Source organism: Antedon mediterranea, chromosome 1 (genome assembly GCF_964355755.1).
Source record: "Antedon mediterranea chromosome 1, ecAntMedi1.1, whole genome shotgun sequence".
Classification (NCBI taxonomy): Eukaryota; Metazoa; Echinodermata; class Crinoidea; order Comatulida; family Antedonidae; genus Antedon; species Antedon mediterranea.
In genome coordinates this window covers 19,181,838-19,197,812 of record NC_092670.1, presented here as the reverse complement: position 1 = coordinate 19,197,812, position 15,975 = coordinate 19,181,838, and the positions used below count along the sequence as shown (strand labels likewise).

General features: G+C 32.9%; 2 protein-coding genes across 6 annotated transcripts in view; one reads left to right on the top strand and one right to left on the bottom strand.

Annotated features, from left to right (window-relative positions):
• The first annotated feature begins 45 nt into the window (after window positions 1–45).
• On the top strand, window positions 46–3,246 carry LOC140047594 (charged multivesicular body protein 6-A-like). 3 transcript variants are annotated; one of them, XM_072092636.1, is made up of 8 exons: window positions 46–121; window positions 507–611; window positions 740–849; window positions 939–1,113; window positions 1,462–1,527; window positions 1,613–1,751; window positions 2,428–2,532; window positions 2,818–3,246. In XM_072092636.1, exons 2-8 carry the CDS (start codon window positions 543–545, stop codon window positions 2,877–2,879), a joined length of 726 nt encoding a protein of 241 aa, XP_071948737.1. In that variant the 5' UTR covers window positions 46–121; window positions 507–542; the 3' UTR covers window positions 2,880–3,246. The 3 variants fall into 3 exon arrangements, with proteins under 3 accessions (XP_071948737.1, XP_071948731.1, XP_071948743.1); XM_072092630.1 differs by having other exon boundaries at window positions 49–91; XM_072092642.1 differs by lacking the exon at window positions 2,428–2,532 and having other exon boundaries at window positions 49–91.
• Window positions 3,247–4,070: 824 nt separating this feature from the next.
• Window positions 4,071–15,975, bottom strand: part of LOC140060418 (uncharacterized) — a 48,813-nt gene continuing 36,908 nt past the window's right edge. For 2 of the 3 annotated variants that reach the window (XM_072106612.1, XM_072106621.1), the window contains exons 29-41: window positions 14,706–14,762; window positions 13,971–14,224; window positions 13,312–13,636; window positions 12,665–12,994; window positions 12,356–12,572; window positions 11,921–12,161; window positions 11,612–11,804; window positions 10,929–11,258; window positions 10,531–10,701; window positions 10,212–10,412; window positions 9,684–9,833; window positions 6,002–6,093; window positions 4,071–5,282 (exon numbers count right to left, since the gene is read on the bottom strand). In XM_072106612.1, coding sequence (XP_071962713.1) covers window positions 6,043–6,093; window positions 9,684–9,833; window positions 10,212–10,412; window positions 10,531–10,701; window positions 10,929–11,258; window positions 11,612–11,804; window positions 11,921–12,161; window positions 12,356–12,572; window positions 12,665–12,994; window positions 13,312–13,636; window positions 13,971–14,224; window positions 14,706–14,762 — 2,520 coding nt within the window. In that variant the 3' untranslated portion in view covers window positions 4,071–5,282; window positions 6,002–6,042. Of the gene's footprint in view, window positions 5,283–6,001; window positions 6,094–7,187; window positions 8,004–9,683; window positions 9,834–10,211; window positions 10,413–10,530; window positions 10,702–10,928; window positions 11,259–11,611; window positions 11,805–11,920; window positions 12,162–12,355; window positions 12,573–12,664; window positions 12,995–13,311; window positions 13,637–13,970; window positions 14,225–14,705; window positions 14,763–15,975 lie in introns of those variants that run through there. The other variant, XM_072106630.1, reaches the window with a different exon arrangement.

The window sequence follows — 15,975 nt, the reverse complement described above, 5'->3', positions numbered from 1 at the left end:
AGAATGACGTAATGTAAAAGGGGAAACCCCGAGTGTAATTAAGACAGCGCCACCAATATTTGGGTGGTGTCAACATTTCTTCATTCAGTCAGTGAGTGTTTACTTGTTTGTCTATTTTGTGGTTTGTATTGCTTTGAATTTTAATATTATATGACTGAAATGTTCTAGATATATTTTTACATAACGAATTAATATTTAGGTACATTTTATTGATTAAATATTCATATATTTTTAGGCTAGGCCACCTTGCCTAATTCCATGCATAAGCTCTAGGTCGCCGTGGTGCTGGACTCTTGGCAGGACTGCCTCTATGCATTCTAGGCCTAGAAAACTACTTACTCCAAAAATTGTATCTCGGTTACATAAAGAATCCCTTTTCGTTATTTATTCGTCACTAAGCCTACTCAATAAGATTTACTGAATTCAATAATTATTCTTTGATAAAATAGTTTACAAATTCATTGTTTTGCTATTATAAATAATGTAATATTAAACGTTGTATGCAGAACTACTAACTTTGGACCACCTACCACCAATACATCATGGGCAATCTGTTTGGTAGAAAAAAGCAGCCTGCAACGAGGATAACTGAACAGGATAAAGCAGTTCTTGTAAGTTTAAAAAAGCTTATTTATCATTACTATACGAAATTAAACATTCTTAAAAAAATATCTTAGTAGTATAATAAATAATTGTTGTAGGACTACACGTTTTTATACATTTTCATTTTTTCTTTTAGCAATTAAAACAACAAAGAGATAAATTAAAACAATATCAACGGAAGATTGAACAAAATCTGGAGAAAGAAAGATCTGTAGCAAAACAGCTATTAAAAAATGGAAAAAAAGAGTAAGTTTCATGTAGCATAATTGTACAACATCAGCAGAAAAACAATGTTTTCAAGTATGATTGTATTGGAATTTAATTTTTTTTTACAGTAAAGCAATTGTGCTTCTGAAAAAGAAACGGTATCAAGAACAATTGTTGAAGAATACAGATGGACAGTTGGAAAACTTGGAGAAGATGGTTGATGAAATTGAGTTTGCTCAGATTGAGATGAAGGTTGTAGAGGGACTGAAAGTCGGTAATGAAAGTCTTAAAAAAATGCACGAGGTAAGGAATACTAATAGTGACTTGGTTAATACCCTTGATGATTTATCATGGTTAAATTGCCCTGGATGTGCTACCCTTGATTGGGTGCATAAATGAGGCTGTATATACTACCCTGGATGAAACATAAATGAAGTGGTAAACCCTGGATATGCTACCCTGGATGAAACATAATGAAGTACAGTAGTAGATACTACCCTGGATACAGTACCCTGGATACAGTACCCTGGATACAGTACCCTGGATTAGATACCTTCTGGGTGTGCTACCATACATGAGAAAACTATTTTTTAATTTTAAAAATGTGTGAATAAGTCAAGTGAAACAAAATGTGTTAATAATATTTTATAGATCATGTCGTTGGAAGATGTAGAAAAGATAATGGATGAAACAAGGGAAGGAATTGAATATCAAAACGTAAGTTATTTTATCAGTCCGTAATTTTATTTACTAAGGTATTGATTATGTACATTAAAGATCAACTCTGAAATATTTTATTTAGGAAATTGATAGTCTACTTAGTGGTGGTTTAACGGATGAAGATGAGGAAGCCATATTGGAAGAACTCAATGAGATTACAGCAGCAGAAGAAGCTGCCAGTGTTCCTGTCCTACCAAAAGTACCCACAGATGAACTACCAGGTACAGTGCAACATTCTTTCAGTCATAACAATTTTTTGTATAAATGAATTCCCTTGTAGACATGGTAGAACATTTCATACTCCATGAGTGAACTGCAATTACGGTACTGACTATCATTATTAACAGTGACCTTGGAGAAACATAATGGCATTTATCTGTTATTGTTGTTCCAAGTAAAGTATAATTTTGAGGTAAATTTATACTTGATTTAGAATCAAATTCAAACATTATGAAATTAAATTGTGTACAATGAAATGAATTCCTGGAGACAGTGTAACATAGACCATTCCATACCTCATGAGTACTAACTTGTCAGTGACTTTGCTGATAAACTCTAACCGATTCAGTGATGTACTTTAAAGACCCCTTCCCTGCAATTTTGGACGTTTTTTGGAAAATAATACATATATATCACTTTAAAAACATTAAACCATGTCATTCCTTGTCTTAAATGTACGTTTTATGGTAAATTATGATAAAAAGTGAGAAACAATGCACTACCTAAGTAGCTCGCGGCGATCGACCTCTCGTGGACGGTCTCAGGCCTAGCCTAGCTAGGCTTAGTTTTGTAGGCCTAGCTGGTAAACATCGGTAACGTACGAACATCGTACGCTAGCTATATACCTAGTCTGACGTTGTATAGTTGCTGCATTAATTGTCTTTCTATTTTTGCCAGACTCCGTTGATACAAATTGGGGAAAACCCAGTATTTTTGCTGAAAAGTTAGGAGTCTTCCATTTGTTTTGGCTTCACGATCAATCGAAAAGTGGGCGAATTACAGGTGAAAAACAACAATATCAATCCGCGCGCAATGCATTTTGGGATTTATAGCGGGCCGCTATAATTATTAAAATCGATTTATTTTTCACATTTTTAACCGTTTAAAGACGAAAAAAGTTATCGCAATAGGACCATATAGTATTATTTTTACATTAAATATAGTTTGTGATCTTAAATTAGATCTAAAAAACGTAGGGAATGGGGCTTTAAATTAATCAATCTATAAACAATGAAGAGGACAAGGAAATCTGTGAGATGTATAAAAAATGAATGATGTATTTTTCAGAAATCGAAAGGGAGAAGAAAAGAGAGAAAAACAGGCAGGCAGAAATGGTGCCAGCTTCATGAGGATGAATGAGAATTCTATGCAGTGGAAAATATAAAAAAACTCGTTGTAATGATGTTAGATGGGTACAGTCATGGTGTAAGCATTCAAACATGTCTGTCTATTTTGCCCACCAGTGAAACTATTGCTATCAAACTATTCTCAGTTGGAAGTATTAAGATCTTCCAATAATTTTAACTGGAATTGCATGTTTTGGTAATGAAATGAATAAACAGGATTTTTATCAGGCCTTCTTTAAGTTGGTTACCAATTTATTTATGGTATTCTCATTCTAAATGCCTTCTTTTTGAGACTTGTTGGAATTTCTGTAAAATGATAAAGTACTGTAATATAAAGTTAATGGTGTATAATAAAATGTTAATATTAGTATATTGGTTTATGATGTTGTTTTACTTAATTTTTTTTTATGTTGTAATTCCTTTACGAGCACCACCAGCAGGAATTTCGATATTCCAGCAGCTTAAGTTCAGGTATGACATTCCATGTGTGCCAAAATGTATTTCTTTTTACAAATAACAATTAAGGTGTATCGCTGTCTAACCAAAAGAAGTTGCAGATATGCCAATTGTTGATTCTATTTTCTTCATTCAAATCCGAGAAGTTCTTCAGCATACAATCATTACTAACTCTACTCTGTACATCCAATTTGTTCTACTGTACACTAGTTCTATTTTCATCCAAAAATTAAACCAAAATAAAAGATAAATAATAGATAATGTTTGCATGCAAACACACAGAATATAAACACAATTGCAAACTATGCATATTTGTTTTGTAATCTTATGCAAACTTAATTTGTCTCGGAAAAACATAATGATAAATAAAATTTTGTATTTTTGTATTGTTGTTCCAAGGTAAATCCATACTTGGTTTAGAATCAAATTCAGACATTAATAGAATTAATCTTGAAGTAGTCGGTAGTTAATTTTAAGATAAATCCATACTTCTATTATTTAAATTCAAAATGGTCGTCTACCTGACATGGAGTCTTTATCAGGAATGACATTACTGGGTTGTTTGAAAATTAATTTATATATTTTCCACACAAGTGGTACAAGTGTGTATTTAATTTGTTTTCAATACCGTGAAATGGTAGATTTTTTCCAAAATTCCAGTTCATGGCATCATTCATAAAACATAAATTTGCATACTTTAATTGTGTATTCATGTTTGTTGCAAGAGACAAAAACAGATTGTAACTTTGAATCTAATTTTATTGAATCACTACTAATGTACAGTAGAGGTCTTCCATCACCAACCAACCACCAAACCTTGATTTTCTTTACTGTTTTTCTCACAATTATATTTTTTCAGTCGAATACAGACCATGAATAAAACAATGTTGGAGACAAAACAGCTTTTTTTATCTGGTGCTTTCTATATTCTAAATTTATTGTGATGCATAAACCAATAGCGTTTACATGGTTAGACATAACAGCAGGTTCAGTCCTATAGAGGGCAATCTCCACTTTACCATATACTGGTGGTCGCCCCTAACTAAAAGAAAAACCCATACTACAGGAAAAATTCCATCAAGGAAATTTATCTATTTACCAATCAACACAAAAGTTACAATAGACAAAAATTAAAATAATAGCAGTCAAGCATCTAATATATTTTTTGATATCAAATGTCATCTTGTTCGTAGAACAAGTGATAGATATTCTTCCCTCTATCTCTCCTCCATAATGGTCTCACTATGCTATAAGGTGGACCGTGTCGTGTTAGCCAGCATTCGGTTATTATAATAAAAATTTACTTTACAAGTTTTAACTTATTTACTTTTGTCATAAGTGACCAAAATGTTGCATAGGACGTAATACATGCGCCGTTATATAACTAAAACACGGCTTTCTTCAGAATTACAAGAAAGTTTTCTTTTCTTTTTTCTGGTAAGGCACTGGACGGATGAATGCAATAAAAAAAATATCCTGGCAATCATGCAATCAATCACCAGGTTATTGCTTAAATACCAATCACTCAAAAAAAAAATGTCATATTGCTTAAATATTGTGCTATAAATATTCTATAAACTATATAATTTTAAATAAACTATTTGGATTAATTTACACTTATTTATTATATAATTGTTATTAACAGTTAAGACACTCTTGTCCACCTTCTACAGTTAGTCAGAGAAGGTACGGAGGTCAGAGTTCATATCCTGCTGTCGGGGACTGCAGAAATATTCCGAATTATTATTAAAGGATATTTTTTTTTTAATTTTTTGTGGGATCTGCATTGTTTATTATTATAATTATTTGTTTTAAATTATTTATTTCTCTTTCCTCTTCCTATTCTTCTTCGAATTCATCATGTTTGTAATCGTTTCCGTTTGATATTTGATCGTGAGGATCACTACTACTTGTTGAATAAGATCTAAATGACGAATAGCTTGGACTAATCTGTAACCAAAAACATAATTATAATTAACACTCAAAAGTGTTGCAACCTTTGACATGGTGTCAGGGTTCAATTTGAAATTTATTTCCAGTAATTTATGTGCTTGAAAACATGCGGTTGGATTTAATCAGTAAACAGTATTAAGCGAATTGCTGTACTTAAATAAGTTATTGTCTTTATTGTGGAAATAGTAAACTATATTAACTTTTTTGTTTCATTTTAGGTCATAAATTTTCTTAATTTTTCCCTATGTAACTAAATGCTAATACTATACTAAACTAATCACTGCAAACACATTTAGAAAAATAGTTTTTAAAATATTTCTTTTGGATCATTGTATCAAAGATAATAAATAAATAATTTAGGTTTAGAAAAATTGAAATAAAGTTTTTAAAACTCTTGTCGTACGGTAACTATATTGGAAAGAAATACTTTTAAATGAGTAAAAATTTAATTTAAAAAAAATGCATTACTTTAAAAAAAGTTAAAATTTTGAGAATTACAAAAAGTTTACATTTAAAAAGTTGTATCTACAGTCTATTAGATTTTTTTTAAAGTAGAAGATATATATTGCAAAAATGAAAGTAAAGTTTGGAATGCAATCAGCAGACCTCTTGGTACAAGAACCATATTAAATGAAGACAGAATGAACAGATACAAACAAAAACATACAGAAAGATAGAACAAGCAGCATGCTAAGAAGAAATGGGTAAACATTTACCAGAAAAAAACTAAAATGAAGTCGGATCATTTTTCAGGAGTTCACTTTTTGCTGGATTTGGTGGTGGTGGTGATGGTGGTATTACCAGTTTTCTGTAGAAGGAAAACAGTAACAAAATGGATGCAGACAGTAGAATAGCTTACCAGTTTACAACACAAGATTTGATTGGTTAATGATAGAGGGTATGAATAAGCAATGAAATGATGGAACAGGCCACTTTTGACACCATGCAATTATCGATCTACTTCTTCGGTAAAAGAGAAAAATAACAAAATAGGTGTGGTGGATTCAAGATTTTGAAAAAAGTGAGGCACTAAAGAGATGGGAGTAATTTAATCATAAACATTGCTTGAGCATCTACCCAACAATGTCATTGTGTCAGTTGTTGACTATCCCATCATTCTTTGAAAATGACCTCTTTGAAAAGAGGTTAAAATAGAAAAGGTAGGTAATAATAAGATAATAATTTTTGCTCAAGTTGAAGTCTCCTTTCCACTAAGCAATATTATAGCAGGGCTTTTTTATTATATGATGTAGGAACAGAAAAGGTCTATTTAGAAACTTAATTGTCAATCCAAATTGTTTTCATTTTGTTCACTGCAATTATCTAGTATTTTAGTAGTTCTCACCACATCTCAAAATGTAACATCATCGTGTCTAACATTATCAGCTCGTTTTTCTACTGATATAATTATTTATGTTAAACTATTTAGGAATACTAATATAGTGGCTTATTCTCATCTGATATTTAAAATGTTATTCATAGTAAGCAGTTAGAGAAGTTATATTTTACGTTTAGTTTAGACAAGTTACTAGATTCACTTGTAAGATGGGACAAATATATTATCTTTCTTTAAATTAATTTGTTGATAGTCTCAAATTAGAAAAATTATAAATTGTTTAAAATTGATATATTATAAAAGATTATTTGGCAATTTTTTTCTAAAAATATACAGAGGAATACCGGATTGAATAAGTTCCACTTCCTAACAGGTAATCCTTAAAAAAGCTTAAATAAACATATGCATATAACGCAACATTATACTTTATCGCTTTCTTTCCTGTAACAGCTTTTTGTAAAATTTTGGAATTGCAGTTGTTGAAGACAAGATGGCCGGATTCTTGTCTGTTTCTGTCATCCTCTGCTTTGATTGGCCGACAAAAAATGAGCACAAACAGACAGAACTTCCAAGCACATCAAATCAATTTTATTTACAGTTTTAACTGGGCACAACAAACATTAACAATTTGAATAATAAAGAGCACCATAATGCGGCTATGAGACCACCATTATAAATGGACGTTTAAATTGGAAAAATGTCTATTATCTACTTCCTAAGTTTATGTCCAATTTTCTAAAATAACAGTTTTTAGTCATTTTAATTTCAAACTTTTACCAATCACCTAAATTAATAAATGCATTTTGCAGGCAAGATAGATAAATTTTTAGTTTGAAAATCTTGTCGCTTGAAAATCTTGTCTTATTACTCCAAAGAGTCTCTTAATCTATTTGAGGATAAAATCCAGCTTTATCTCTCATCCAATGACCTAAAACTGTTGGAAGTCTGTACACTAGAGACTAGGAGAAACTATTGGAAGTCTGTACAATAGAGACTAGGAGATTATTCATTTATGACTTTCAGAATGGTAGAAAGTGAGCAACGGAAAAAACAACATTAAGTAAATTAATTGACAACAAAAGATTTGGCAAACCAAAAAAAGCCAAAGAGTTTAGAAAGACTAATGTTTAAAATGACTAATGTTGCTTTTCTATTTTAAAATGAATAATCTTTTACATTAATTCATTAATTCTTATTATTCCTAAGAATTTGGATTTTAATATTTAAAGAAGTATTGCAACTTTAAATTAGAGCCACTTTGATATTACACATCAGAGGTATTAGAGTGAGGAGAATTAGAAAGACCACTAGAGCCTATTTTTAAAAAGAGATAGTTGTAGGGAGGACGCTTGAAATTTCTAAAGCCAGGACGTAACCTATTTCTGTATACAAAGATAAGAACAGAACAAAAAGGATGAATTTGAGAACATATGCAACCAGTTGCAGAATAAACTAATTTACATAAATTTGCATGAACACTTAAGGCAGTTCATGTGACATTGTCACAATGGATTTTTTTTCTACTTACTATAACTGCCAAGACACCACAAACATGGCCATCAAGATCTGCCAACATCGTAGGATGTTAAAGTTATGTGTTAAAAAGTGCGTACAAAATTAGATCCATAACTTCAAAATCATAGCGAGTTGGAGGATAAGGACGGGCAAAGAATATATGTAACCACGGCAAATGGTTTTTTAAAAAACTAATATCAACTGAAAAGAGACCAATATTTGTTCAAATTTGTTTCTCTTTTCTTTTGACTACAACAGCTTAAATTCTTTTATGTACAGAATCTCACGTCATAATATACCTCAATCATTTTGCATTGAAGGGGATTGTGTAAGGGGATCGTGCGCTGGAGCGATCACCGCAAATCAATGAGTTTCCACACCATGCCAATACCAGACCAAGCTAACTAATGCACAAATAAATAGCAGACTATCTTACAGATAGATTTGATTTTTTGGGTTTTTTTTACATTACAGAAAAATCTACAGAAATGATTGATTGATTAATTGATTCGTTTTTGTAAAAAAAAAGAAATAACTTTAATTAAAGATTTGGCCTGGTAACCATTCATAATTTTCTCCCAATAAAATTGTCTCAACTGTTCTTTTCTGTTGATATAAGTGAGTGCTAATATTTTTGTATAAATGTATAAAAAGAGGTATAAATATGTTTTTGGTGGTAAAAAGGTAATTTTTAAAAAGGTTGAAACTAAAATAATATTAATCACACAAAGAGATGGGAATGTTAGAATAGTGAAAAAAAGGTGCTCTTTTTAAGCTGAAGTTAGTAATGAATAATGAAAATTAATATATTAAGATATGAAAATGATATAACTGGGCCTAAATTGTTAATCATGCACTATTTTGTTGGTGTAAGAGAAATAAAAAAGCAGTGATAACGCAAAGGTTGTGCGCGCATGTCGAACTGAAAACAGACAATCTCAATTTATACATCGAATTGTAAAAAATTTCAATTCAAACCAAAATTTAGAAACAAAATACATAAAATGTTCATTGATTTAAAGGTTGGAAAATTTTGTATAAATAAATGAAATTGACATTTATTTGGCAGGGTCAGAAGATTCTGACGGTAAAACATCTGATGTTTTTTCAGACTGTTCAGTGGATGAGGCAACTGCCTCTTGTTTAACTTCAGATGTTTCTACTTGTGGAATGCTTTCCGTAGGGGGCAATTTTGGAGCTTCATCAGTAGCTGTTGATACGTCATCAGTTTCTGATGACTTAGTCACTGATATACTAGTGTCCAATTTTCCTGCTCGGTCGTCTAATGAAAGACTTTTTAAAGTATTTATAACAGGCCTTGTGGGGCTTGCTGCTAATTTAGATTCGATACTACTAAGAAGATCATTATCGACTTTTAAGTCTAATCGTGATAAAATGCCTTTGGTCGACAAACTGAGATTATCGCGAGTGTTTACAGCCATGCGTTGCAAGCGGCGGTCACGTGAAACAGAGGTGGTTATGAGGTGATATTCTGATTCAAAATCGAAATCTTCGGTTTCAGATTCAGAATCAGCGTCTGACTCTACCGTGGTAGTGGTGCGCTGTGTCATGGCACTGCGATGTCTTGCACGGAGCTTCTGAAGGGCACTTTCGGCGATGTCAGCACGTTCTTCAGCTTCTTCCAGCTCAGTCTGGGCACGCTTGAATTTAGACAAGTTGCCGTTGGCATGCTCTTCCTGCAAGAATATAAGAAAAAAACAACATTAGTAAATAACTTCTTTGGTGTACAGAAGATTGTCCTTTGAAATTACAGTAATATTATTTGAAGGAATATTGCAATATCCTATCATGGTTGAGGAAAGAAATATATCAATATATGGAGCTGGCAGACACAGACGTAGACGTTCTTTTCACCCCCAGCGTACATGTTACTCTAGAGTTCCCAAGTCTAAACAACTTAAGGCTCTGCCTACACTATCAAAATTTAATGTGATGTGCCCATATATGGATATGATGATGTCATATCACTAACATATTTTGGTATATCACTACCATATTTTGACACATCACATTAGTGTGATAGTGTAGACAGAGCTTAATGATGTTAAACTTACAAGTTCCTCAGTTTGCTTCTTCAGTGTCTTACACTTCATTGTCCATTTTTCAACAGTCTCTTGCATGTGTTGTTGGACTTTGTGTTCATCTTCAATGATCATGTTCAATTCCTTGATGCGGCGTTCTCCCTTGCGCATGTTTTTGTCAATATCACAACGGCGGCGTTGTTCTCCATCAAGTTCTTGCTCCAATTCACGTATCTGTAAAAGAACAAGTGAGTATTTAAACATTTAAACAATCGTTACAATGAGAAATAATAGTCTATTGTTTAACCTGTAAAAGATTTATTCATAAAAAATATATTTCTAGGTAACATACCCTGACTTCAAGTTTCTGCATTTGGCGTCTAGCAGCCTTGATTCCAAGGGCTTCGGCTTCCTCAATACGGACTTGCAACTCCTTAACAGTTACCTCCAACACCTTGCGGTTCTTCTCACTAACTGCATATTGATCTTGTTCATGGCGGAGCTCTTCTGCAAGGCGTGTGGCCTATAAAAACGATTGTTAAAATAATGTTTTTAAAGAGCATTATGTCAGGGCTAATGTAACTGTTTAACAACAATGATTTCCACACCAGACAGTAAGCAGTGTGTAACCAATAAAAAAAGATGAGGATTAAACACCTTATTTCTATTGTACAATTTTAATTAGGAGAGTACAGGGAAATTTGCAGTAAGAAACGATGGAATTATTAGAGTAATCGATACACTACTTACATCACTAACTGCTTTCTTGGCTCTATCATCATTGGCTCTAGCCTCAGCAGAAGCCTCATCAGCCTCTGCACGTGCACTAAGCAATTCTTGCTCCAACCGTCTCTTTTGGCCAGCGAGGGAGTGGTTCTGAGCTCCAAGCTCTCCGTTGCGGTCGTTAGCATCAGATAGCTCGCCCTCTGCAGATCGGCGCATTCTCTCAGATTGCTCCAATTGACTGCGGAGCTCTTCCAGTTCAGTGGAGAGCATGTTGCATCTGCGCTCAGTCAGTTGGTATTGATCACGGAGCTCGTCGCGTGCACGAATCTCATCATCTAATTGGGCTTGGAGATCCTAAAAATAACAATTCAATTCAGATTTATTTAGTCATCGTTTATAATTACAGTATATTCAGTATATAATTGATGGCAATGATCCTGCATAAAGAAGTTTACAAGTCTGTTTTTGCAGGACCCTTTTACATAAAACAAAACATAAATTAAATAAAAGTGAGAAATAACAATAATTGATAACCCGCTGTTCTCTCTTATATCATGTAACCAAGTATGTATAAATGAATCATCATCATCATCATAGTTGTCCATCTTCTTTGACTATGACTGACTTACTATGGATAGTATGTTAGAATCACATGGCTACGTACATATAGCTTAGGAAAAGATTAGATTATCAGCATAAATAGATACCTTGAGTGATCCTTGGAGTCTCTTGTTGTTCTTAAGTGCTTCAGCAAGGTTCTTGTTAGTGTGGTCAAGTTGGATCTCTAATTCATTAACCTCTGATTCAAGTTTCTTCTTCAGTTTCATGGCCTCATTGCGTTGACGAGTCTCAGATTCAAGAGTTGCAGTCAATGATTCGATCTCACGGGCATGGCTCTTCCTGTTTCAACATAATAGTATTGAATTGTAGATATATAAAATAAAATAGTTTTAAACTAAAGAAAATAATTTAACAAATTTTAAAGTAAGAGTTTTCAAGTAAAATGAATTGCTAACCTGACAACTTCAAACTCTTCATCCTTTTCTGACAAACGGCGCTCAATGTCAGCTTTGACTTGGGTGATCTCAAGTTGGTAGCGGACAACCTTGCTCTCTTCTTGTTCAAGTTGAGATTCAACCTCATCGATGGTGGTTTGGAGTTCTTCCTTTTCCATCTCAAGTCGGCGGCGGATTTTGTCAAGCTCATGAATGCTCTTTCCACCTTCTCCGAGCTGATCAGTAAGGTCGTGGATTTCATCTGCAGATAAATAATTATTTCATTATGCTTTTATTTTGTGCAATAAATTTTAACTTAAGTCAAATGCATTGCATTTATTAGTCGAATGTATTGAACTTAACTTGAATACAAAGGATTGGTAAGAGTTTTACGCAAATTTTTAAAAGAACCCCTTAGTAATGCCCATGCAAACCAGTTGAAAGCTAGAAGCTTACCCGACAAGTTCTTGTTCTCGCGCTTGAGTGTTTCAATGCTTTCAAGTGTTTCCTCATAGAATCCTTTGAATTTAAAGAGTTCTGCAGAGTATGAGCGAGCCTCCTTCTGAGAAATCTCAAGCTCGACAGTTACTTCATCTACCTTTGCCTTCCATTCGGCCTGGAATTGGTCGAATTTCTTCTGCTTCTTCTCAAGAGCACTGACCATGCTGTTGGCCTAAAATAAATATATTTAATTAATACAATTTTCAATTTTGAAAAAGATAGTGATAAAGATAAGATTTATATAGTATATAAAAAGTTACATACTCTCTCAACTTCCAAGAGAAGATCCTCAATCTCAGCAGAGAGACGTTGTTTAGTTTTCTCAAGTGTGGAGTTCTTGGAAAGAGCATTTTGAAGCTGGTCTTCAAGTTCAGTCAGTTTGATCTGCAATCTCCTTCTGGCTTCTTCAAGTTCCTCAGCGCGAGCAATGTGATCTCCTTCATATTTAGCACGCATGGCTTGGATCTCAGCGTTGGCTTTTCCAAGAAGACGTTGAACCTCTGCACGGCCCTCTGCTTCCTCTTCAGCCTGGTCACGGAGCTGATCGCATTCAGCATTGAGATTCTTGATTTGGGACATGCATTGTGACTTAGCCTGCAAAACAAAAAATTATTCATATTATTGCCTTACAAAAGTAATTCTTAATAAAAATATATACTTAAATTTATCCAATCTGCAGACAGTACTGTTTCGATTTTATTAGATCTCGTCAGTGCAGCTCAGGTTTCGAAATGAAATGTACCGCAGAACTGGCACAATATATAGGCTGAGCCAGGTATGCGGGACATGGTACACTGATTATGAACACAAAGAGTGCACAAGCTCAACGAGCATGCTTTGAATATACTTAAATTTATATATTACAATTGTTGTATATGGTATTAATTGTCAACTCCAAAAAGAAAACTTACTCTTGACTCTTCATCAAGTTGTCGTCTAAGCTCATCAATTTGTGATCCCAACTGGCTCTTTTGTTTACCCATGTGGCTAAGGCCGTTCTCGCTCTCTTCAAGTTGACGGAGAAGATCAGCGTTTTCGTTTGTCATTCGCTGCTTGTGGTTATTCAGCTCAGCAATGGAACGGGAGAGATCATCAGCGCGGCCATTAGCCTCGTTCAACTGGCTCTCAAGTTGGTGAGATAATTTCTCTGCGTTGTTCTTGGATTTCTGGAGGCCTTCTACGGTTGTGACGAGGTCATCAATATCCATCTTAAGATTCTGGCGCTCTTTGTCAATCCTGAATGGTAAATAGAAGAAACTCATTCATGATGTGTATAGAACAAACATGTGCACGGTTCTTGATAAGTCAACACTCTAAACTTTATTTAATTTAGTAATTTAAAGAACAATTGTGAATTTTAAAGCCCATTATCTGGGCTTTTGGTTAAATTTAACCATTTATTCTGTCTGATTCTTGTGAGAATTTTGTTTTAAACTTGTTCCTAAAAGTGAATAACTTTATTAAAACTAAAAAATTGTTTTTTAAAAGTTTCATTTTATTCATCTTTATTTTTTCGGGTACAATGCATATAATAAACCATAATTTATATATTTTTCGCAAAGTTACTTACTTGGATTTAGTACGGTTGAGGGCATCTACCTGCTCACTCAGCTCGGCTACTGCATCTTGATGTTTCTTGCGCAGAGCCTGGGATGTGGCTTCACTTTGCATGTGTGCATCCTCAAGTTCACGCTTCATCTTGGAGATCTCGGACTCACGCTTCTTGTTCAAGTCAATTTGGACAGCGGTGGCACCTCCCTGCTCTTCAAGACGCTCACTGAGGTCTTCCAATTCATGGCTCAGCTCTGTTCGCTGTTTCTCGACCTATTTATAATATAACAGTGTATAAATATATTACAGTATATTATTTTCATTTTATTATATATAAGTATATTACAAATAAATTGTACTATTGCTCTGTAATATAATGAAGTAATTACCTAGTATATAATATTCAATACAAACTACAATACACTGCATACTACAGTGTAATAGAAAAATGAATAGTATGGTTGGAATGCGAACATTCTTTATAGTATACCAGAGTAGAGTCCAATAAGTAAATAGATCCCTGGAGAGGGCAGGCATTCCTGGATAGGATTTATTAGTAATGAAAATAAATTGATTTGACAGTCTAATAGCAGTTCCAGAAAGTCCAATTGACAGAAGAGTCAGATGTAATTAGAACATAACATTCTTTATTACCAATTAGTTATTATTTGACTTTGAAGGAATATACCTTTTTTCCACTTTGACATAATGTATTTTAATACAACTTTTTCTAAAAAGATTTTTGATAACATACCTTGGTACGAGCTTGTCTTTCTGCATCCAACTCTTCTTCTAATTCTTCAATGCGAGCCTAAAAAATAAACAAAACTTTAGTTACAATGTAATAATCAACTAATGTGATTAATTATATATAATAATTACAATGATTAAATACTTGAATATACAGTTTGTGTCCCGGTTTGTGTGTATGTATTTACAATTTGCTGCAGCAACTATTATTGTAATTGATTGATAAAATCCTTAATTTTTTTTCTAGACACAGAGTAATTAGTTACTAAAGTAAAATGATTAGATTACATTAGTACAATAAACTTTCATTTGAAATATTAATCGTACATGAAACTTACTTCAAAACTAAGTTTAAATTGATAATTTTTTACTTCTAAATTTAATCTAAATAATAATAAAACACTACATAAATAAAACAATACATAATTTAAAGAATCTCAACAATTAAACTTACAGTACATTTAATACCAAAAAAAAATAAATAAAAATAGGATGTAAAAGAATTATTTGCAATTCTGACAAATTTAATAGTAACATTAAATGTGGTATTTAATTGATTAAAAACCCAAGCAAAAAAAAACAAAAAAATAATAACAATATTTATTTACAAAAACAAATGTGTAAGTAAGTCATTCATAATAATGACATTTTGTGACAATTAGTTCACTTAAGCTTAATTATCCTAACACTGTGTGAAATTATTCAGATTTCCAGGTAGAGGATGAATAAGTTTGCTAATAGAATGTTTGTATTTATATTAATTGAATTTTCGACTGGTTAACTGATCTGATATTCATCTAAACATTTTTTCCCATGAGTGTTCTCAGCTTTATTTATCCTAGCTTCTTTTACCTTCAGGCTACTTTCTTTAGCCCAATATCTATGTATTAGATATACCCTACAGCTAACACACCAAAGATATAGATACAGCACATTCTAAATGAAAATGTATTGCTATGTGACCATTGTGATGTCTCCCAACCATCCATAATAGGAGAAGAATTTGTATCATTGGCAAGTAGAAATTCTCAGAGCAGGTGTTGAAGGGAGTATCACATATCAATCAAATTATACATTAATTATTCTGACCTTCAGGTCAATATCAAAATAGAACTACTGGTTGAGACAGTGGCAGGGAGACAAGAAGGTCAACAGAAAGGGGGGTAATGAAATAGGTCACACAAGTTCATCCCTTTGTATCTAATAGTTTCTATAACTGTTGGTATAGAATATTCAATATAAAGATATACATGCAACCAGTACAAGATATTATT